The 21,702-nt window shown below is 57.5% G+C and overlaps 12 protein-coding genes across 12 annotated transcripts; 4 read left to right on the plus strand and 8 right to left on the minus strand.

Moving 5' to 3' along the window:
• Positions 1–312: 312 nt before the first annotated feature.
• Positions 313–1,397, plus strand: VTJ04DRAFT_6865 (uncharacterized protein; the record flags this gene model as incomplete). Its single annotated transcript, XM_069365131.1, has 2 exons — positions 313–1,049; positions 1,112–1,397. The coding sequence occupies 2 exons, from the start codon at positions 313–315 to the stop codon at positions 1,395–1,397; spliced, it is 1,023 nt and encodes a 340-aa protein (XP_069218889.1).
• Positions 1,398–1,402: 5 nt separating this feature from the next.
• VTJ04DRAFT_6866 (uncharacterized protein) lies at positions 1,403–2,048 on the minus strand (the record flags this gene model as incomplete). Its single annotated transcript, XM_069365132.1, has 2 exons — positions 1,403–1,668; positions 1,952–2,048. 2 exons carry the CDS (start codon positions 2,046–2,048, stop codon positions 1,403–1,405), a joined length of 363 nt encoding a protein of 120 aa, XP_069218890.1.
• A 91-nt stretch (positions 2,049–2,139) lies between these two features.
• On the minus strand, positions 2,140–3,400 carry VTJ04DRAFT_6867 (uncharacterized protein; the record flags this gene model as incomplete). The annotated part of the gene is made up of 3 exons (XM_069365133.1): positions 2,140–3,079; positions 3,161–3,310; positions 3,372–3,400. The coding sequence occupies 3 exons, from the start codon at positions 3,398–3,400 to the stop codon at positions 2,140–2,142; spliced, it is 1,119 nt and encodes a 372-aa protein (XP_069218891.1).
• A 1,559-nt stretch (positions 3,401–4,959) lies between these two features.
• On the plus strand, positions 4,960–6,699 carry VTJ04DRAFT_6868 (uncharacterized protein; the record flags this gene model as incomplete). Its single annotated transcript, XM_069365134.1, has 4 exons — positions 4,960–5,030; positions 5,100–5,227; positions 5,291–6,322; positions 6,428–6,699. The coding sequence occupies 4 exons, from the start codon at positions 4,960–4,962 to the stop codon at positions 6,697–6,699; spliced, it is 1,503 nt and encodes a 500-aa protein (XP_069218892.1).
• A 116-nt stretch (positions 6,700–6,815) lies between these two features.
• VTJ04DRAFT_6869 (uncharacterized protein) lies at positions 6,816–7,085 on the minus strand (the record flags this gene model as incomplete). The annotated part of the gene is made up of 2 exons (XM_069365135.1): positions 6,816–7,029; positions 7,072–7,085. The coding sequence occupies 2 exons, from the start codon at positions 7,083–7,085 to the stop codon at positions 6,816–6,818; spliced, it is 228 nt and encodes a 75-aa protein (XP_069218893.1).
• Positions 7,086–7,608: 523 nt separating this feature from the next.
• On the minus strand, positions 7,609–8,941 carry VTJ04DRAFT_6870 (uncharacterized protein; the record flags this gene model as incomplete). Its single annotated transcript, XM_069365137.1, has 3 exons — positions 7,609–8,112; positions 8,185–8,704; positions 8,760–8,941. 3 exons carry the CDS (start codon positions 8,939–8,941, stop codon positions 7,609–7,611), a joined length of 1,206 nt encoding a protein of 401 aa, XP_069218894.1.
• A 1,458-nt stretch (positions 8,942–10,399) lies between these two features.
• VTJ04DRAFT_6871 (uncharacterized protein) lies at positions 10,400–11,313 on the plus strand (the record flags this gene model as incomplete). The annotated part of the gene is made up of 2 exons (XM_069365138.1): positions 10,400–10,818; positions 10,899–11,313. The coding sequence occupies 2 exons, from the start codon at positions 10,400–10,402 to the stop codon at positions 11,311–11,313; spliced, it is 834 nt and encodes a 277-aa protein (XP_069218895.1).
• Positions 11,314–11,418: 105 nt separating this feature from the next.
• On the minus strand, positions 11,419–12,675 carry VTJ04DRAFT_6872 (uncharacterized protein; the record flags this gene model as incomplete). The annotated part of the gene is made up of 9 exons (XM_069365139.1): positions 11,419–11,560; positions 11,627–11,770; positions 11,855–11,933; positions 11,996–12,061; positions 12,127–12,241; positions 12,303–12,368; positions 12,444–12,459; positions 12,527–12,567; positions 12,625–12,675. 9 exons carry the CDS (start codon positions 12,673–12,675, stop codon positions 11,419–11,421), a joined length of 720 nt encoding a protein of 239 aa, XP_069218896.1.
• Positions 12,676–13,204: 529 nt separating this feature from the next.
• Positions 13,205–14,737, plus strand: VTJ04DRAFT_6873 (uncharacterized protein; the record flags this gene model as incomplete). Its single annotated transcript, XM_069365140.1, has 1 exon — positions 13,205–14,737. One exon carries the CDS (start codon positions 13,205–13,207, stop codon positions 14,735–14,737), a length of 1,533 nt encoding a protein of 510 aa, XP_069218897.1.
• A 730-nt stretch (positions 14,738–15,467) lies between these two features.
• Positions 15,468–17,741, minus strand: VTJ04DRAFT_6874 (uncharacterized protein; the record flags this gene model as incomplete). The annotated part of the gene is made up of 3 exons (XM_069365141.1): positions 15,468–16,144; positions 16,261–16,455; positions 16,958–17,741. The coding sequence occupies 3 exons, from the start codon at positions 17,739–17,741 to the stop codon at positions 15,468–15,470; spliced, it is 1,656 nt and encodes a 551-aa protein (XP_069218898.1).
• Positions 17,742–17,891: 150 nt separating this feature from the next.
• Positions 17,892–19,495, minus strand: VTJ04DRAFT_6875 (uncharacterized protein; the record flags this gene model as incomplete). The annotated part of the gene is made up of 2 exons (XM_069365142.1): positions 17,892–18,619; positions 19,009–19,495. The coding sequence occupies 2 exons, from the start codon at positions 19,493–19,495 to the stop codon at positions 17,892–17,894; spliced, it is 1,215 nt and encodes a 404-aa protein (XP_069218899.1).
• Positions 19,496–20,214: 719 nt separating this feature from the next.
• VTJ04DRAFT_6876 (uncharacterized protein) lies at positions 20,215–21,351 on the minus strand (the record flags this gene model as incomplete). Its single annotated transcript, XM_069365143.1, has 1 exon — positions 20,215–21,351. One exon carries the CDS (start codon positions 21,349–21,351, stop codon positions 20,215–20,217), a length of 1,137 nt encoding a protein of 378 aa, XP_069218900.1.
• Between the last annotated feature and the right edge of the window lie 351 nt (positions 21,352–21,702).

A 21,702-nucleotide genomic window follows, 5' to 3' on the forward strand; every position in this document is an offset into this window, starting at 1 on the left:
ACCTACCTGATGCATCAATATATGGATTCAGGAAAGAGTTCGACAACTTCCTTCTCTTTTCCTTCTCTTTTTGTTGTTTCGTATCTGCAGTTGCGCCTTCCTCAGAGACAGTCAGTGGTGCTGTGCTCCATAGTCAGCTCTTCACGGCAGCCGCTGCCGGCCACCGATGCCAAGACCCACTCCGCCGCCCGCAACGGCCCAGGCTTGGCTCCGATCATTTTGCTGTGGATTTTCTGCAACACTTCACAGCTTTCTTCCCGACCAACATCTCGCTAACCCCAATCTTCAACACCTCAACTGGACCTCTCCAAAATGCGGTCTCACGCCTTTCAAGCACTCCGCCCCATTCGGGCGACCCTTCCCATTCCATCTCCCAGCAACTCCCTCCGCGCCGCAGCCAACGTCCAGCGCCCCTCCATCCGTGCCGCCTCGTCCTCTTCCTACACCCCACGAGCCCGGACTACACCCAGCACCGCACGAACAGCTGCCTCAACCACAAAATCCACCCCTTCCACGGCCCCCCCTCCCCCCGGTAGCGTCACCAAAAGCCCCATCCCCCCCTCCAGCGGCGTCAATGGGCCCCTCGACCCCCAAGCCGCCGCCGTCCCCGCCGCAACCGTCGCCGACGTCGACCCGCTCCTCGCCTCCCAAATCCCTACCCCGGACAGCGCTCCGGCAGGAACCCCGCCCTCGCCCTCCTTCGCCGCCGCCCTGAGCAACAGCTCCAACGTTGCCAACCAGCCAAGCGCCGCCAGCGCCTTCAACCCCGCGCCGGCCGGGCCCGCCGGGGCCATCGACTGGTCCTCGTCCTTCCACGGGCTGTCGACGACCCCGTTCAGCCCGGAGACGGCGGCGCAGCTGATGCAGCCGATCGACCCGCTGGATATTGAGATCAAGCCGGACGGCATCATTTATCTGCCCGAGATCAAGTACCGGCGGATTTTGAACAAGGCGTTTGGGCCCGGCGGGTGGGGCCTGGCGCCGAGAGGGGAGCTGGTGGTGGGCGAGAAGGTGGTGACGAGGGAGTATGCGCTCGTCGTTCACGGCCGGTAAGTCCCGTCTAGCCACCTGTCTATTTTCCGGGGAAAACACAGGCTAACCCCCCTTGAAGGTTCATCGCCCAAGCCCGCGGCGAATGCCAGTACTTTTCCGAAGAAACCATCCCTACGGCCGGCGAGGGGTGCAAATCCAACGCGCTACTGCGGTGTTGCAAGGACCTGGGCATCGCCTCCGAGCTCTGGGACCCGCGCTTCATCCGCGAGTTCAAGAAGCAGCACTGCCAAGAGGTCTGGGTCGAGCATGTCGCCACCAAGAAGCGCAGGCAGATCTGGATCCGCAAGGACACGGAGCCCGCGTATCCGTATCAGCTTGTCAAGGGCACGGGGGCGGCGAGGTGAGGTGTTCAAGTAGAGAAGGGGAGGAAGAGGAACGGTAATAAACATGTGGAATGGAATGGATTGATTGTTAGGAATCGATTGCGGAGGAGTTCTCTGGCGGTAAGGAGGAATGTAAATGCCGATGGGATCCTGAGTTTCATGATACCGATAGGTTGGCCACGACAATGGGGCCGGGGGTATAGACAGGATGGATCCGTCAGCCGGGATGGCGGGCTTGTAGCATACCCGATGTACGAGTAACATAGACACACTCCCATGTTATGTATCACACCTACGAGCACTCGAGGGAAGATGAACGAGCATGCTCGTGATGGTGCGGTCTACGTATCTAGATACCTATGTAAGGTAGTCAGCCAGTTTATCTGCCCTGGAACAGGACCGCCAGCCTCTTACTTCAGAAACTCAATAAGAAACCAAGTCAACACTACGACCCGAGGCACACCAACATGCTGAAGAGTGGAAACCGAGTTCTAATACCAGCGTTGATTCATCCATCCGGGCATAAACCTCAGTCAGCAAATAGTGCCATGTCAAAGACAAGCTACTCCCCATACCATAGGCCGATCCCATCATGCCTCCCACTTCATGTAGGTACCAATGCCCATGCCAATAATTACCCATCAGAACGCCATTCGCCAGATTAACCCCCATCGCCGAATCTGACCCCAGGGTCTAAACCACCTGTAGATCTTAAACCCATACCCCCAATTCCCAAAACCAACATAGGTACCCGGGCCACCATCTAGTTCTCCGCGCCTCTACTCTTCCCACCCTCCTCACCGCCACCACCACCACCGCCGCCCCAACCCCAAATCCAACCCCCACCACCACCACCCTGCCCCGCGCTCCCCTCCCTCTTGGCTGTCTTCCTCCTCCTCACCCCCTTCAGCTCCTCCTCCTCTCCACCACTGGGCGCATCCAACTTTTCAAAATCCCCCTCGGACCGGCTCTTGGTTAGGCCTCCTCCTCCCCTTGATGGAGAGCCTTCGTCGGTGGATGATTTTCTCTGGTGTTGTTGTTGGTCATGCGACTCTGCCGCCGTCGCCGCCGCCGCAGCGGCAGCCTCTTCCCTTTCCAGAGCGGACATAGTGCTAGTCAGCTGCTCGCGCAGGGTCTGGATGAAGCGGGCGCGAGCCGGGGCGCCGGCGGCGCGAACAGATTCGGGGATGAGGGTGCCCGGCATGACGGGGGTTGGTTTCTCATCGGCGGGGTGTTTGGAGGTTGTGGTAGTTGTCGCGGCGATGGCAGAGGCGATGTGTTTGTACAGCTCGCTCGTAAACGTCGATGACAACCCTTGTTGTGGTTGCGCCGCCGGAGGAGCGGTGGTGGTGCCGCCGGTGGTGGCCCATGGCGGCGTGGGGAGCGCGAAGCGGGCGAGCAGAGCCTGGGTGTAGCTCTGTGGAGTTTCAGGTTCAGGGGGGGCCGCCGCTTGCTGAGCCTCCTCCGGGGATGGAGGGAGGCCGAGTACGGAGGTGCGGAGGATTTCGATGGCGCGTTTGAGGTACGAGATGCCTGCGGAGCGGAGACGGGCGTGCGCTGAGGCGATGAACTCCTCGATGGCGGTTTCGTTTTCTTCTAGTTTGGGGTGGACGTAGGTTTCGTACAGGTAGCGGGCGCCTTGGGTTTGCGGGAGGACGAGGTAGAGGAGGAAGAGCAGGCGGATGTAGGCGTAGAAGGGGACCCTGGAGGAGGAGGAGAACGAGGGTTAGGAAGAGGCAAGGTGCTAAATGGTGGCTGCGGGGGGTGAGAAGGAGGCTGCGCACCAGAACAGGATCCAGCCCGTCCAATTTTCAAAGAGCACGACGAAGGACAGGACGACCCAGTACATCAGCCATGGTGTCAGTTGGGCTGGGTCGGAGGTCTTGAGGGCCTTGTAGCTCGCGAAGACGGGAAAGAGAAAGGAGGCTACGGAGCTGTCGGGGCGAGTCAGCAAGACACAATAATGGCCTTGAAAAAGGGCCAGGAGGCGCATACGAGAGGAGGTTGGGAATGAGGTCAAACATGGTGACGTCGGGACCGCGGGACGCGCGCGGGGCCGAACGAGAGGGTATGTGTGGGTGTAATCGGGAATGACATCTACCGGTGCAACCCACCGGCAAACCTAGAGGAGAGGTAGCGCGTCTACGAGTATGTCAAACAGCGACGCGTCAAACAGGAACAGAAGATGAGGAGTAGATTTGGAATGTCCGGGCTGGATGGTTTGTTGAAAAAGGGCAGCTGACAGCGGCACAAGGCCCTAGTTAAACATTGGACTGAACTTGGGGCCATAAGACGGTCAAACGCCATCAATGCCCCACCTGATTGATTGATTGGGCTTTGCCGTCAGGCTGCCGTCATGGCCTCTTGATGTTGTTTTGTTGCGATGTTGTCTTTTTTGATGACCTGATGCCACGGTATCAAGTCTCAATTCATTCTGTGGACGCCCGACTCGTCAGGCTGTTGTCCTCTCTGTAAGGCAGTCCATGAAAGTCGTCAGCCCAGGTTGGGCTGTCCGTGTTGTTGTCTGGGTGGAACCCCCACAATGTGAAGCCGCAGCAGCGCAATCCCAAGCACATGGACACGCCCCACGTCATCGCCGCGCAATGCGGGGCAACCCCGCGGCGGCTGGGATGGAAGGCTCGGGGGACTTGGGACTTGTCATACCCATCCATCAACATCAGAGTTAAACGCGGCTTGAGGGTTGCATCTTATGTGAGGTACAATGGGAAGAAATGAATTGAAGGTCAAGGCTCACTGATTCCAGTCTTGGGAACCTGAGGGAAAAGAAGCTAAAATCCCAGTTCGGGTGAGAACTCCACGTGGTCCATTTCTGTAGCAACTGCCAAGAAACCCCGGATATCTTCAGGCTAGGCCGGGACCCACCTGGAGGCTCCCGTCCGCACCTGCCGCTTCTTCATCAGCAGCGCCAGACCCGGAACCGAAGAATCGGCTTCGAAGAACGGGAGGAAAGTGCCAGCGGCGATGGAAGCAGAGAAGGAAGAGGTGGAAGCCTAGTCGCTGTTTCTGGCTTTCGGCGCTCGGAAGCCATTCCAGCTTGGGCATGGCTCCTGCCACTTCCTTCCACAAAGACCAAGCCTTGAGCCAAACCGTTGTAACATCAACTTGCCGACTTCGAATGCCGTTCTCAACACCATGTTCCAAAACAGCATCAACACAGCCAACAACAGCAATGATCACCGGCCATCCCCCTGGACACCTCCATCACCACGAATGGCATTCCCAAGCCCTGCTGACAGCTTTCCCCGCACAATTGCCCCAGCGCCCCATGGGGAAACCTATGGGGAAGATGGGGCCCGGGGATACCGCTGCTGTGACGCCGGGACCGGTGGGGATGGCATCGCGGAAATGTGTGTGCCGCGAGACAGGGTTCGTGAATTGAGGCTATTGTGTTACTAGTGTAGTCCAGAGCTTGGGCCATGGTGACTCTCGCCTGCGTAGGACAAGAAGAGGACGGGAGCCTCAAGTGTGAAGATAAATAATACACGAGACTCTCACCTGTCTCCTGTCCGAGACTTTCTGCTGCTCTTTGAGCTGCCCTCCTCCCGACAGCCCATCCGACACCATGGCCGAGGAAAAGCCAAAGAGTGAACAAGTCCAGGACGTCGCTGGGAGCGGCCAGTCTACCACGAACAAGTAAGTCCCTGAAGCTTCACTCAGTCTCTCTCCAACACCAACCTCTCCAACACCACTAACACATCCCAGCAATGCCAACTCGTCCATCCAGTTCGATCCCAAGGCCGAGGCCAAGTTGCGGAGGAAGATCGACTTCTACATCGTCCCCACCGTCTCCCTGCTCTACCTCTTTTGCTTCATCGACCGCGCCAACATTGGTCTGACCCCTTATACCTCAACTCCCGAACTCCCTTCCTCTCCATCACTAACACTCCATCCAGGCAATGCCCGCATAGCCGGCCTCGAAAAAGACCTGGGCCTTACCGGCTACGACTACAACGCCCTCCTCTCCATCTTCTACATCTCCTACATCCTCTTCGAGATCCCCAGCAACATCGCCTGCAAATGGATCGGCCCGGGCTGGTTCATCCCCGCCATCTCGCTCGGTTTCGGCGCCATCTCCGTTATCACCGCCTTCGTCAACAACTTCTCCCAGGCCGCCGGCGTCCGGTTTCTCCTCGGAGTCTTTGAAGCCGGCGTCCTCCCCGGCGTGGCCTACTACATGTCCCGGTGGTACCGCCGCAGCGAACTCACTTTCCGCTTGGGGCTCTACATCGTCATGGCGCCCATGGCGGGCGCCTTCGGCGGCCTGTTGGCCTCGGGCATCCTCTCCCTCGACCATTTCGGCAGCCTGCACGGGTGGCGCATGATCTTCGCCATCGAGGGCATCATCACCATCGGGCTGTCCATCATCAGCTTCTTCACGCTGACCGACCGTCCCGAAACCGCGCGCTGGCTTTCCGCCGAGGAAAAAACCCTGGCCATCGAGCGCGTGAAATCCGAGCGCGTCGCCGCCACCGAGGTCCTCGACAAGATCGACACGCGCAAGCTGCTGCAGGGCATCCTCTCCCCCGTGACCCTGTCCACCTCCCTCCTCTTCCTGCTCAACAACATCACCGTCCAAGGTCTCGCCTTCTTCGCGCCCACCATCGTCCGCACCATCTACCCGGACAAGACCACCGTGCAGCAGCAGCTGTTTACCGTGCCCCCCTACGTCGTCGGCGGGTTTTTCACGTTGGCGCTGCCCTGGCTGAGTCACCGCATGGATCGCCGCCAGGTGTTTTTGATCCTGACCACCCCGCTGGTCATCGCGGGGTATTCCATCTTCCTGGGCACGACCGACTCGTCGGCGCGGTATGCCGCGACGTTTCTCTTGTCCAGCTCGCTGTTTGCGGTCGGCCCGCTGGCGAATTCCCAGGTCAGCGCAAACGTGGTGTCGGATACCGCGAGGAGTAGCGCTATCGGGTTGAATGGTATGTCCTTATTCAACTCCCCTCTCCCGCTCACATTTTCTGCTCACCTCCCCGTCCCCTATGAACCCAGAGCCCCATAGTTGCTAACTAAAACGTCCGAAACAGTCATGGCAGGCAACATCGGCGGCCTCATCGCCACGTGGTCCTACATCCCGCGCGACGGCCCGCACTACCCCATCGGCAATGGTCTCAACCTCGCCTGCTGCTGCTGCGTCTTGATCCTTGCGACGGCGACGTATTTCTGGATGAAGTACGACAACAAGCGCCGGGACGCGCGCGGCGGGCCCGAGGCCGAGGCGGAGATGTTGGCGGGGCTGTCGACCAAGGAGGTGCAGGATTTGGATTGGAGGCATCCCGCTTTTCGGTGGAAGCCTTGATGATATTAGGGCGTTCTGTTTCGTTTCGTTTGTTTTGTTTCAGGGATTGGACGGGGTTGGTTGTTGGAATTTATTGGGGGGATTTGGTCTGGTGTAGCCCGGATGTTGGTGGAGGGTCAGAAAGGGTTGGGAAAGGAGGATGTTGGTGGAGGGTCAGAAAGGTTTGGGAAAGGAGGGAGGTTGTATTGGCCTAACATGGTCAACTGAGAGTGGTGTGCTTGCCGCCGTCTAGGACGCAGAGGGGGGAACATAATGATATCCCATGAGGTCGAGTATGGACGGATCTCTAATATGTGGATGGATGTATAGATGTTGATGCAAGATGTCGGACTTAAGCCTATAATAGTGGGTATTTCTCAGCTTTACGACTACTTATATCCCTCCATTTTGCTCATAGTCCGCCATGATGTCAGGCAATCAAAACGCTAGACCAGCGAGAACATATATTCCTCCTTGGTCCTGGGCATTGGAGAGAGATTGATGGCCTTATCAATCCAAGAGGGTTCCAAAAGAAACGCAGACTGGGACATATTCATAGTCAGCAAGACAAAAACGGGAGATTAATAGGCACCGAGACATTTCTCGTTCTCAAGACGCAAAGCAAAGAAAACCGACGTGGCATCTTAAAGTGGAAGTAGGTAGCTACGCAAAGACAAAAACGAAATTCCGCGTTGAGCATGTGTTGTGGAAGCAAACAAGTGGTATCTCCTCCGCACCTTTATATACCTGGCGATTATCCCAAACATTGCCTCCCAACCAGCCATATTCCCCAAACCAAGGAACCAAACCCATTACCAATATAGCAGGTATCCTCAATCCTCTGTTGCCTTACATGTTCATTAACCAAGGTATCATAAAATCTCCACAATCTCCCCCCCCCTCAAAACTCCGGGTCACCACCACCACCCTTTAGGGCGCCGGCTGCTGTGGCTGCTGCTGCTGTTGAACCAGCCCCTGGTCCTGGGCATACTTCAAATACGCCGGCACCGGCGCGCCCGGCTGCTGCTGCTGGACGACATACGTCTGCTGCTGCTGCACCGGCACCTGCTGCTGGAACTGCTGCTGGAACTGTTGCTGGAACTGCTGCTGGACAGGTTGCTGCTGGATCACCGGCACCGCATACCCGCCCTGCACGTAGACATACGTCTGATCCCACTCCGGGCGAGGGTTGGCCCACAGGCCGGTGCGGTTGCGGCGGATGGCCAGCACGTAAAGCAGCACGAGCAGGACGAAGAGCGGGACGTTGTCGAACAGCGGGTCGACGATCCAGCTCACGGAGGGGTGTACCTCGTCGAAGCTGTAGCCGTAAATGGCGCTCTCCGCGTCGCGCAGGGTCAGGTGGATGGTGATTGCCGTGGTGATGGTTTGGCGGACGAGGTTGAGCACAGCAGCGGAGAGGTAGAGGGCTGCGGACTGTACAAATAGGGGGATGGTTGTTAGTTTATTTGTCACTTTTGTGGTTGGTTGGTTGGGGACGAGACGTACGCTCTTCAGAATCGAAGAAGCCTGCCTGACGCGGTGCATCACAAACGCCGCCAGGCCGAGCAGCGGGATGGTGGCCAACCAGCAGAGGATGCGATACGCGCCCCCGAGGCGGGTGACGGTGAGCAGGGTGCGCTCGCGCCAATCGTAGTCGATGTCGTAGGAGAACTTTTCCTCTTCCTCGAGGGAGCGGCGGTTGAAGTCCTGGGCGATGCCGAAGAAGGCGAGGAAGATGACCAGCAAGATAAACGCCCAACCGCCGATGGCGATGCGGGCGGCTTTGGCGAAAGAAGGAGAAAGCTTCATGCCGTTGCTGCCCTGGAGGCAGAGCAGGAAGCCGTTGGCAAGCTCGACAAAGGCGATGAAGAGGGACACGTCGCCGACGAACTTGAACAGGATTGCCACCGCGCTGGTGCCGATCTCCGCCCGCTGCATGTTGAAATAGATCCGGTAATCAAAGTACCGGTCCGCTACGTGCACCCATAGCACCAAGGCGGCCCAGATGGCCCGGAAGAAGAGATATCTGTAACCGGTGTTAACGTCGGACATGCACAAATATGGACTGGATGTCGGCTTACAGGATGAAGGCGCCATGTGCTCCCTTGTACCAGGCGATGCCACTACGGGCTGGGTCCCCATTTCTGCGGGCGATGCAGAGAGTGATGAAGAACAAGACGGCCAACGGGGTGACCCAAAGTCCATGGAGGACGAGATATCCCGAGACGTAGCCGGTGTACTCGGCGTCTGTCAGGGATGCCATGGTGTCGCTGTGAGCGGCCTAAGAGAGTTTTATGTCGATGCGGATCAAGCAGTGGAATGTTTTGGGGGGGTTTTGTCTGAACCTTCACCAAAGCTTGAAGGCTCGCACTAGGACGAGAAGGGTTTGTAGACAAGGCCGACCGATGGCAAGGTTGAGGGGGAAGGCTCCGGCCTTTTAAGTGTCAGGCGGCGCGACATTGCGCCTCCCGCTCGCTGTTTCGCCTGGCACACCCTCCTGTAGGGCTGCCCGCGCATGGTAGGATCGTCAAAGCTTGGCTACGTCAATGACAGGGGCTTGTAGCGGGAGGTCAGAGGAATGGCATGCCGTGGTGAATTTGGCCCCCAAAGTTTTGTTTGGGCCTCATTTCCGAACGATCCGGGAAACCCCCTAGGGGTTAGTCATGCATTTTCTGTGTTTTCGTGGATGGCCATGCCGGTGTCTTTCCCCTAACTTGGAGGATCTTGCTGAGGTCGGACTGTATAACAACCTCCTCGAAGCGGACTAAGTTTGTGAGTGAGATCGACAATATAGAGAATCTCGGTCCACGGAACAACGTACCTCAACATGTCTGGTGTGTAGCCCTAGCCTTGGCGCCTGGCACCCGTGCCCAAGGCGATGAGCCACACGGCATGTCATAGTTACATCCTGAGGTTTCATTGTGACAGGGTCATGAGATTGAGGACGTTGATGCCGCGGTAGCACCGCGCGGCGTAGAGTCCCCGCGCCTCAACGGATGCCACTCTGCCAGCGAATATCCAACATTCTGGGTCCAATCAGTGATCAGAATAGTCGAGCGGCGGTGCAGAGAAGAACTTGTGTCAGCAACCGAAATCACTCCAAAGAGCCCATAGCCTCGTAGTGTCGTGGGCGTCCACTGACAAATTGACGTTGTGGTGGAGTTTGGTTCGGGGTTAATAGGGAATATCGGTGCCTGAGACGATCTTGTTAAAATTCCGGGGGAACCGCAGCTCTGGGCTCCAGTCTTGAGGTAGGCAGGTTGATGGGCTGAACGCTTCTTCGATGTCTCAAGATAGGCGTCCAGGTATTGGGGGCGGACAACATGTTTGGACTGCTGACCGTTCGAGAAGAATGTTTGAGTCCAAAGTTAGTCGAATGGCGAAATAAGGGCCCTCCTTTCCAAGACTCAAGATGCCTGCTGATACTCACTTGAGTGGGCAGGCTCGTGCAACCACCACGACCGAGTTGAGTCCCTTGCAAGGACATTTTTGTGAACATCGAATCAAGGCATCGCAACTCGTACACTTGTACAAGTGATTGGACTGCGAAACATCATGTCGCGCGAAGGAAAGGTGCCAGCCTGTCCAACATGACGTGCCATGATAAACGCTCGTCTCATCACCAACCTCATGGATGAACCCTCCAAAAATAATCTCTTCCACTCTCACTCCGTAAATCCCTAAACTGTAATCACTCGCCCCCCCCCCCCCTAAAACAAAAATGAAGCGATTCGCAATCCTCCTCACCGTTCTCGCCGCTCTCGCCGCTTGCATCGGCGCCATCACTCTCAACTTCCCGTCTGACAGCTACCCTCACACATCCCTCAGTCATCACCCACCGGTCCCAAACGCGAACAGCAATGACCCACCTGCTACCCTCCAGGACGACCCCAACCGACCGAGAGAGGTACGCGAAAACCCCTTCCGAGCCGGCGCAGTGCTCCTCGGAGCCGGCTTCGACGTCGTCCGCGCCGCCGTGCAGATCCCCATCCTCCACTTCGCTCCCGGTGCCAATCAAACCAAACAACACGCCCTCTCGGCCTGGATCGGGTTGGACGGCGAGTCCACCTGTCCTCATACCTTCCTGCGTGTCGGGGTGGATATGTTTCTGAGCAAGACGGGCCCGGCATATCTGCCGTGGTGAGTCGGCATCTCCAAATCTGCCGTGCTAACACTCTCCCTCCTTTCCATTCATTCCCACATGACTGAGACTCTTCCAGGTTCGGCTGGTACCCCAACAACGTCCACCATATCACCTTCCTCGATCCCCAGCCCGGCGACTGGCTGGACCTGAGCATCCATGCGACCAACCTCACCTTCGCGTGGCTGTCCATCACCAACCGGCGCACCAACGTCACGGGCCAGGCCACGGCCGAGAACCACCCGACCTTGATGTGCGGGTTCAATGCGCTGTGGATGGTCCAGGATTTGTGGTCTTCACAGGGCGTGCCGCTGCCGAACTTTGGGACAATGCTGTTTAGCGAGGTCCAGGCGCAGACGGTCATGAGAGTCGCGAGAGGCGTAGAAGATGCGTATCTAGAGGCGGTGAGGGAACGAGATGGACAGTTGGCGGTCACTTGCGAGAAGTTGGGCGAGGAGATGTTGTGGTTCAAATATCAAGGGGGACATCCGTAAGTACGGTGTTGGGTGGGATGCTGTGTTGTGGGATCCAAGGGATCTATCTCTATTGCGTTTCGTCTAATCTCCAATGGACCGCTTTTACATATTATACATGGTTGCTTAGTTCGTAGACTGGGATTCCGGCTTCGTCTCCTCCGGCTTGGTCTCAGAAGAGGAGGACTTAGCTGGAGCAGTCTCAGCGGGAGCGGTATCACTGGCAGTGGTCTCGGCCGAAGCGGCCTCAGCTGGAGTGGTGCTCCTCCTGTGACTGTCAGTCTGTCCACCACGCCCAACGCACGTGGCCCTTGGTTCTCAGAGAAATACTCACTCTGCACTTTTCTCGGGGTTCCCCTCAGTCTCCTTCTTCTGGGCCATCCGTTCCTCCCACTTCTTCTTCCTCTCTTCGATGGAGCGAATGGCTTCCTCAGGCAATTCGAACGGCTGGTTCCCCTGGATTGCCACGGCAATGTACCTAGATGGTGGAAGTTAGCGCGCGGTTAGTTCCATGAAACTCCCGGCCAGCAAGGGCAGCTGGGAATGATGGGAGTGAACTAACTTTGTATGGCTGCCACGGGCAATCAGAGTGTTCTTCTGGTCATAGAAGTTCACGCGGGTAAAGGCGAGAGTCTTGCCAACTGTGACAAAACGTAGGGTTGGCACATCATTCCCACTCGCGGAGCTGGAGAGGTGGGCTTACTCTTGTCACATGTGGCCGTCACGCGGACTTTGTTTCCAGATATGCCACCATTGTTCAGGTACGAGACTGCAATCCAGGGTTGGTTCTCGGGTCCGTCCCGGCAAGTAGTGGCGGGTGAAGAGAATACGCACCGTTCAAGTCTGTCGACACGCCCGTGCCAAAGTAGCCCTTGGAGGCGACGGCGAGTGAGCCGCCCAGGTCAACCAAGCTTGCAATGGCGCCGCCGTGAAGAATTTTGAGGCGGTTCTGGAAACGGGTCAGCCAGGGACAGGGATGAAGAGAAGAGAATGGAAAAGCATGAACCGACCGTGTGGTGGGGAGCAATTGTCAACTCCATGTCAACAAAGCCTTCGGTGGCCCTGAGAACGCGCAGCTATGCCGAGGGTGAGCAGGTGCCTGGTGAAGTGAGAGGCTACCTCTAGGTGCCTAGGGACCAATTGGCACTCACATTCCTCGCAAACAGACTGGATGAAGCCGAGGTCAGCGATTAGACTCGGGGCAGATGCTGGCGACAAGACAAAAGAACCTTACCGTCCCTCGAGGCCCGACTCGGCCTTGAACGAGTTCCAGACCTGGTCATTGTTTAGCAATTGGCTCGCCAGAAGTTGTCAATGGTCAAGAAAACGCACCGTCCTGACAAAGTGACTGGGATTGAGTTTCTTTCCTGCCAGTGACGCCATTTTGTCGCGTGTTTTTGGTGGTTGTGGCAGTTGTTCTGTGAGATGTTTGAGCAGCACCTCTGAGAATTAAAGATCAAAAACAAAAAAAGAGGTTCCGTTGTTTCTAGAAGTCACGGTTCAATGTCCCGTCTTGTCCGGCAAAGTGGAACTTTTTTGGTGGGGCAGTTCATCCGAGGCCGGCCCCACTTTCTGGCCTCACCCCGGTCCCGCCCTCCGCCACGGCAGCCTGGAGCTCGAAGACCCACTTTGAGATTTCACAACCGCGACTGCGGCCGCATCCGTTTGTCCTCACTTCTCTCGCGTCATACATTCATCAACTCCGTTTTCTTCCACTCTGCCAGGTCGCGTCGACCATCACGTCGATGGCGCACCTCGAGTCGCCTTTTACGAACTAGGTCAGCCACTAGATATTTATTCTCCGCCGAAATAATCCACGTCGACTTGCCTCTACCACAACAACACTCCCTCCCCGATCATGCCATAGCCAACACCAACCTGGATCCGCTGCGACAGCACGCCTCCATCCACAATGGCTGCTGTTCAGCAGTCCTACCAGCTCTCCGAATACCTGGAGAAGCTGCCTGGTACCACATTCCGAAAACTCTACCAGCAGCCCTCCACCGCCTTCGCCATCTTCCGCCGCATGCTTCCTCCCCTGGCCAAGGTCTTTGTCCAAGGCCTCCTCTACATGCCCGACCCATTCCCCCTCTCCAGCTTCGATCTCTGGGTCCGTCCCGAGGCCAAGATGCACCGCGACCGCGCTCTCTCCATCCTGCGCTCCCTCCACATCGTCCAGATCTCTCCTCCCGGCAAGGACCGACCCCAGGAGGTCCAGCTCACCTCCAACTTCAAAAACAGCCTGCGCTTGGCCCTCGAAGGGGGCGGCGATCATAACAGCTTCGGCGTCCCTAGTACGCTGCCCGTTGATCCGCGCATCGACATCGCCTTCCTCGACGCCTACGCCCGGAAGAAGTGGGAGGACATTCTGCACTATGTCGTCAACAGCGTTCCCATCGAGGGAGACAGCGGCGGGCCCGGAGGAGGAGGCGGCAGCGGTCCTAAGGCGAGCGTGAAAGAATTGCTCCTGATCGGCCGGCTCGTCGAGCGCCGTCACGACACGCGCGCCGGCGTCGGCATCACCCAGGCCGGCTTCACCTTCCTCCTGCAAGAAGCCAACGCCCAGGTCTGGACGCTTCTCCTCCTTTGGCTCGAAGCTGCCGACCGCGCCAACAAAGGCGCCGCCGCCACCGACCCCAACGCGCCCAAAATGGACAGCATCGACATGCTCTCCTTCCTCTTCATGCTCGCCTCCCTCGAACTGGGCCGCGCCTACGACACCGACGCCCTGACCGAGTCGCGCCGCAACATGCTCCCCGCCCTCGTCGACTTCGGCCTCGTCTACATCCCGCGCGAGCACACGCGCCAATATTTCCCCACCCGCCTCGCCACAACCCTCACCAGCTCCGCCGCCGCCCTCCGCTCCGTCTCGAGCGGCTTCTCGGCCGCCACCGCCAACAACCCCGGCGACGCCTCCAGCCTGGGCACCTCCCCGGACAACCCGTCCGAGGCGAGCAAGGGCAGCATCATCATCGAAACCAACTACCGCCTCTACGCCTACACGTCTTCCCCTCTACAAATCGCCGTCCTCGCCCTCTTCGCCCACCTCAACCTCCGCTTCCCCGGCATGGTCACGGGCCGCCTGACCCGCGAGTCCATCCGCCGCGCCATCGGCTTCGGCATCACCGCCGACCAAATCATCAGCTACCTCGCGTCGCACGCGCACGAGCAGATGGTGCGCGCCGCCGCCGCCGCGGGAAGGCCCGTCCTGCCGCCGACCGTGGTGGACCAGATCCGCCTCTGGCAGCTCGAGAACGAGCGCATGAAGGCGCAGCCCGGGTTTTTGTTCAAGGACTTTGACGGTCCCGCCGAGTACGAGGCGCTGGCCGCGTACGCGGAAGAGATTGGCGTGCTGGTGTGGAAGAGCGATAAGAAGAGGATGTTCCACGCGAGCAAGTATGAGCAGCTCCGGGATTTTTTGAAGAGTCGTAAGAAGGCTGAGTGAGGGAAGGAAAGGAACATGGCTGTTGCCCCTGGCAAATCGGTAGCAAAGATGGCGGCGAGGGGGGTATATAATGAGTCTCTTGGCCTTTGCTCTGCCCTGCTCTGCTTTCTTGCTGAATTCCGTATCGGCTTGACGCTGGTCGGTTGGTACCTCGGAGGAACGGTTGTTGTTGTGTCTAATGCTGTATACTTCTTCTAACAGTATCTGCTTACCCGTACAGGCACGGGCTTGGAGAGATGCAAATGGCCTGGCGGATGGGTTTCCTTAGCTGGGCCTCAGGAGGGTTGGGACAGAGGTTTTTACCATCATCATCACAACCCAGTATTTTACATTATGGTGTTGTCGTCATCAGGGTTTTTGATGTTGGAAAAACAAAAAAAGACATAAAAACCGTAAATACAATGCCTTTGAAGTATCATTCTCCCGTTCCATACCACTTGTCTTCAATCCCAGGCCATTATGCTGCTTGTCGACCTGCTCCAACCCAAGTCAAGTTTTGGGTTCCAATCACTCCATGTATTCTTCTATAACTAAGTCAAATCAGGCACAATGCATCCTGGGCTGTGAGGTTTATACTATGATATTAACCCATCCCTTCCTCGTCCACACGCAGACCAAGCAGACGCCCAGTCGTTGGGACCCAGAATGCCCATCTCATCCACAACCCAGCAAGTAGTACGGAGTGAGCAACTCATCCTGCCCTTTCATCTTTCATTTCCTTTCCCCAAGCTCAACTCCCCCTACTCCGCCCGGCCAAAAACTGCGCAATCCCCCTCACACTGCTTCCCCTCTCCTGACCATCCTCCTTGTTCCAACTCCCCACATCAGTCCCTGGCGATGACGACCACTGCTCCCTTCTCAACCCAAAGTGCGGACGCGCACGCGGTCGCGGACTGAGGCTGAACCGCGGGCTGGTGAAGGTCTTCGGGCTGCCCACCTGTCGCTTGTCGTGATGTGGTTGCGCTTGCAGTTGCGGTTGTTGTTGATCATCAGATCCACCACCCCCGCCACTACTACTCCCGCCGTCGGTTCCGCTCCCATGTTTACTGCTGCCCCCACTGGCTCTGGAAAGCAGCGTCATCTTCAACCTCCTCACCAGCTCCAGTCCGCGCTTTCCAAACTCATGGCTGTGACCGTGCCTGGTCGCGCTGCGCGGGGTGCGGCGGCGGCCGCCGCCGGGGTTGAAGATGGGGGCAGTTCGGGCAGGAATTGGCGAGCGACTGCCACGTGGAAGAGGAGGATTCGCGGATGCCGGCAAGTTTGAGGAGACAGTACTATACGCAACGGGTGTTATTGTTGTGGCTGTCTTGACGATCGTGTCTTCCCTCCTCGCGGATGTGGTGGGTTCTGGCTGTTGATGCCGTTGTGTTTGGTATTGAACGCGCAGGGGGGATGGCTGATGGACACCTGGAAGGGAGAACGAAGAAGGCCGAATTTGCGCTGCCGGTCTCAATGTTGCCGTAGTTTCTTCCGGACCAAAACGGTGGCGGACACTCGAGCTGGGAGAGCCGGTCATGTCATACCCTCCGAGTCCCGCGTGCGTGATGGAGGATCGAGGATTTGGTTGCTGTCGGCCCTCGCTGCCTTGGAGAACGGCTGTAGCACCACCTCTCGGGGTTGATCGTGGAGGGGTAACCGCAAACCCGGTGGCATAATCTCGAACATGAACGCGGTGTTGAGCCAGGTCCTGATAACCCGTTCCTCCTCCAAGACCAGCCCTAGCAGAGTTGGACTTAGGAATCCCATTCCCACTCCTAATCGCAAACCCATTCCAATTGCTCCGAGTTCCGCCGCCATCAGACGCCGATCTCGTCCAACTCGAGATCCCAGCTTTGCTTCCGTTCGAAACATCCGATCGAGTTCTCGCACCGGGTACCGTACCATTGTTAACGCATCGACGATGTTCCTCAAAGTCAAACCGGGAAGTCAACGCATTGCCAACAAACGCCTTCCTGGGCGGGGTCACAGCTGGACCAACGCACGTCCCGTTTGACCGCCTCATCCCAGGAACCATGGACGAGCCCGAGCCGGACACAGAACCAATTCCAGCACCAGCGCTGATCGACTTTGGCACACCAGTTCCCACAGGTGTGGCTGTTGACTTTGGTGTTCCCGTCCAGGTCGGGATCCTCGTCCCAATTCTTCCATCTCCTCTTGGCCGCAGGCCCATGCCCAAGCCACTGATGTTCGCTGTCCCAGACCCCGGAGTACTCTCCGTACTCATGCTCATACGCAGGTGGAACGACGATGGTCTCCGGGTCGAATTTCCGCCATCCACCAACCCAGCTCTCGCTCCCGAAGAAACCCCATCGTAGCCTGTGTTCGGTTTGTACTCTCCACGAAAGCCGAAGCAATCCCCAGAAGTACCACCTCCAAGACTACCGCCAGAGTAGCTGTTCGACAGATAGCGACCCTTGTGGTAAGAGATAGGCTTCCTAGCCCAATTCCCACTCAGCCGAGCGTTACCACCATCCCCAAACCTGTCTTGGGCCGGAGGAAAGCCTCCCCACGACGCTCCAGAATGAGCTGCTGCAGGCCACGAGCCCATCCTAGCCCCCTGACCCGTCCCAGCAGCAGCTCCAAATCCCGAAGAATATGGCAACGGACGATACAGGCCCCAGAGCTCTCGATAGCGGTCATACGTCTCCTTCGCCATGCCCGTCCACTTCCTGATGCCCTTCTTATCAGCCGCCGCTGGAGGGGAAATGAATGTGGCACGCCATATTTCGAGGGAAGCTCGGGCGGCATCAGTGACGCAGAAGGCGGCAAGACGTGTGAGGACGAGGTTGGTGCGGGTTAAGTCGGATTGAAGGTCCTCATCTTTTATGTCCTCGGTGTCTTCTCTTTCACTGGCAGTGCTGGGTTTCTCGTTGTCTGGCAGGCTGCTGTTGGCCGTCGTCGTGCCGTTGACTAAGGTGGTGTTGAAGGTATCATGAACGTCAACATGGCCGTTCACACCCTCCGCGGAAGTTTCGGCCTCGGGTGCAGACACAACCGCGTCCATGTTTGAGGCGCCATCATCCACCGGGACTGTTGGAGATGCTGTCGCCTGAAATCCCTTGTCTGCGTCTAGCTGCCTTGTTGTTGTTGTAGCAGTCGCAGTGTTGAAAGACACACTAGTGGAAGTTTCCGGTGCAGAACTAGCCGCAGGCTTCTAACCCACGACAGCTTCCACCTCTCCCACGATGCCGGCAGTATGACCTCCCCATCCTGTCTGACCAACACTCTGCAACACCGCACCGCTGGTCGCCGACTGGGGAATCCGCCTCACTGGCTGCTGCGGCTGTCGTGAATACCCACCGCTCGCAATGCGATGGGCAAGCCTTCTGATGGCATAGGCCGACGTCGACGGGTTATTATGCGCCGCCGCAGCAGCGGTGGCGGTGTTTGACGATGAACGCGCGAGTATGGGCTTCTGGCCCATGCAGACACGCGCCAGACGCTCGGGCTCGAGAAGGGCGTTCTGGAGCTGGTCGTTGAGTGCCATGAAGCGCCCAGCCCAGTATTGCGGGGGCATGGCGCTAGTGACGAGGCGGGGGTCGTTCATATCGATGTCGTCTCCTCCGGAGGCTGATGTGGTAGATGTCGTGGGAAGGGATGCTGCGGTGATAAATGACGATGGCTGCTTGTCGTTGTCAAAGACGGACTGGGGGTTTTCGGACTGCGGGACCTGTTCTTGGTGCTGTGGGTGCTGCTGATCATGTTTCTCCTGGTCCTTCTCTCCTTCGTCTTGGGATATTCCGATCAACTCCTTCATCTTTGCCGAAATGCTCGATCTCCTTGACGTCTCGCTGACTTGGCGGCTGCGGCCGGGCAAGGAGCTGCTTGAGAAAGACTGTCGAAGATCAGACAAAACGCCGAATGGCTTGGGCTTGGAAACTTCTGACGGAGGATCAGCTCTTTGCGCACCATTCTCGGCCGTAACAGGTGCTCCATCAGCAGTCCCGTCACTTGACCTTGGTTTCTGGGTCTCAGACTTTCGTGTGGCAGTGGACACTTGACTCCCACCTCCACTACTGCCGCCCTTCCCTCTGACACCTCCAACCCACACGGGAATCAGACTTCCTCTCCTCCCCTTCCTATCCCTATTCACAACCGCGCGAACCTTACTCTTCTCCATGTCTGCCCAAACAACCTCCTCTCCCAAACGTCATACAACCAAACCACACCTCCCAAGATCTTTCCCAGCACGGCAACGGTTTGACAGAACGCCCACCTCTGCAACAACAGAGAGGTGACCCAAGCGAACTGCCACGCGGAGAACCACAAACTCCAAAGCTCGACGAGGTAGTCGTGGATGGTGTGTGCCTGGAGTCGGAAGAGCGCAAGTTGGAAGCGAATGTGGGACAGTGTAATCAGCGCTGCACGCCAAACGACGTTCTTGATAAAGCAGAGTAAGTTGGCTATCAGAGCGACCGGTGAGGTACGGGGACGGTAAGGGTTCCAACGGTCAGGCGGTAAGTAGAAGTCCTCTTCGCACCAAGGCTCTGAGTCGAAACCGTAGGGATCGGATGCGCTTTGGTCCTGCAGACCGCTGCTGCGAAGAGGAGGGGTCCCGGGAGGATTTGAGACAGAATGAGGATCAGTCGTCGAGATAGAGGAGGGCGGGCTTGGTTCAAGTCGGCCAGGTTGGTTAGGGACCGTGTCTTCACGCAGGGTGGACGAGCTGGAGGAGGAGGAAGTGCTATCGTCCAAGGGCATCCAGGACTCCGAGTCCGAGCTGTCCTCAGTGCCCTGACTAGGACGACTGTTGGGCATGGTTGGTTAGCAGGTGCGTGAAATGTGCGATGATAAATAAAATGACAAAAGGCTCAAGTCAATAATGGTCAGGATAAAAGGGAAGCGATGGTGATGCAAGCAAGCGATGCAGAGACTCGATCGAGGAGGATGCGTAAACTTTTGGATAATCTGATGGGCTGACTTGCCTCCTTCCAGTCACCGCGGGAAGTTGTCTTTGAAGTAGGACTCGGGCGATGGCGACGGCTGATACTCGAAGGTAAGGTACGTCAGATTACTGGAGGTAAGTTGAGTTGGACGAGGCAGTTTCGAGATGAAAATTTACGAGTACTCGTAGTTGCCTGAAGTCGGTAGGTGGCAGAAGAGAAGGAGAGAATAAGCCCAAGGCAGGCACTTGCGCAGGTGAGAGAAAGAGTGGAAGGAGGAACGCGCCAACCCCTGAGGGAGTAAACAATGCGACAATGATTGTAGGTACCTGAATTGCTCCTGATACACAATGGCCATGAAGAGTAAACAATGCTAAATCATGTCTTTTCGTCAGGTATCGTGTTCAATGCAGGACTCGTCCGTAACACTCTATGCCGCCGACTCTTTGATGCTCCCAGATCTAATGCCGGCCCAATCCGGTCCTCTGCCCGCCTGTCCGCCCGTCCAGTCTATGTCCTATCCTGAAGACGATGCAAGTCCACAGCAAACAAGGAATCCTCTTCGCGTTCAAACCCCCGCATTCAACACCGCTCTCACAAATTCGCTGACAACGCCCTATTCTCCCACCCATCAATCTTGAACCTAAACACCTCATCCGCCTGTCCCCTCGGAATCGGATTCCCGTACTTATCAAACAACGCCCGCTCCACATAGGTAACATTCCCGTCCCAATCCACCAGGATAATCGTCTGCCTCTGCGTCCCGTACAACCCCGTCTGGAACCCATTCGTTTGGTCACCCGGAGCAGGCGGCGAGCCGGCGACCCGATCTTTGCCGTTCCTTCCATTCGCAGCTCCGCGCCGGCGCGCCTCGCGCATCTCGCGCTGCTTCTCCTCATTGCCAAACGCCGGGATGAAGATGGAATCCTTGAGGTAGTTCATACCCTCTTCGAGATCCATGGTGTGGTTTGGCGGGAACCTGTCGTCGTCGAGGATCTTGAAGAGCGCAGGGATCAGCTCCTGCTCCGTTTTCGCCTCGGAAACGACGCGCCGAAGCATTTCCCGCCCGTCGCGGATCTTGGGCCACAACAAATCGCTCTGGCGTTTCTCTTCCGCAGGCGTGAGGAATATGGCGTTGCTGAGCCCGACCGCGTCGTCCCTGCCGCCGCAAATCCAGGGGACCTCGTCCGGGTGGTCACAACGGTTCGAAATGATGGCTAGCGGCTCGATCCTGCGCTCGCCGGGGACTTTGCGGAGCTTGCCGCATACGAGGGAGAAGCCTCCGACGCCCTTGACGCTGCCGTCGTGGAGCAGACGGTGGACAAACTCGGCAGTGGATTCTTTAGGATCCGCGCGCAGCCAGGCCGTCACCATGCCGCCGCGGCTGCGCACCCCGCGGACGGGGTGAGCAGCGTCGTGGGTGTTGGTCTCACGGTAGTTGGTCAGGACGGCAAAGTTGCCGCCCTTGGTGATGCCCATCCATGTGCCGCGCTCTTCACGTTGGAGGTCGCGGCTTGACAGGATGTGGATTTCTGGTGGTGGGGGCTTGGTGCCATTTATTTTGCCGGAGCCGTTGTTGCCATTTGCCGTTGATTGGGGAGGGTCGTGGGACTCGGGATGGGCGGTCCACCAGTGTGGCCGGCTCGTAGGGCGTAAGATGTACTCATCGCGGTTGTCGATGATGACTAGCGCATACTTGGGGTGCGCGGTTGTAAGAAGAACGATACACATGCTTCGGTGGGGGCGGTGGCCGTGGTGGGGATGCCGAAGCACAGGGGATAGCTAAGTTGTGTTGGATGTAGGTAGGTATGTCTTTGGACCCGTGTTCACGGTACAGGTCAGGCACAGGGCGTGAAGAGTATGATGACGAATCGCTAAGCTACGCAACAATGACGACACATAACAGCAAACAACCACTACCTAGTATGAGCCGGGACCCCGTCTATTTAAGTCATAAGTTTCCCAGGGTTGCCCCGAGACCCGGGCTTGTCCGGCTTGTTAGGACGATACACGTACTTCGCGTATAGGTGTCCACGGGGGTTACTTTGAAGGCGGCGGCGCGGATCCGATCAGGCCACAGTC

This window comes from Mycothermus thermophilus (assembly GCF_041956435.1).
Source record: "Mycothermus thermophilus strain CBS 625.91 unplaced genomic scaffold VTJ04scaffold_4, whole genome shotgun sequence".
In the NCBI taxonomy this organism is placed as follows: Eukaryota; Fungi; Ascomycota; class Sordariomycetes; order Sordariales; family Chaetomiaceae; genus Mycothermus; species Mycothermus thermophilus.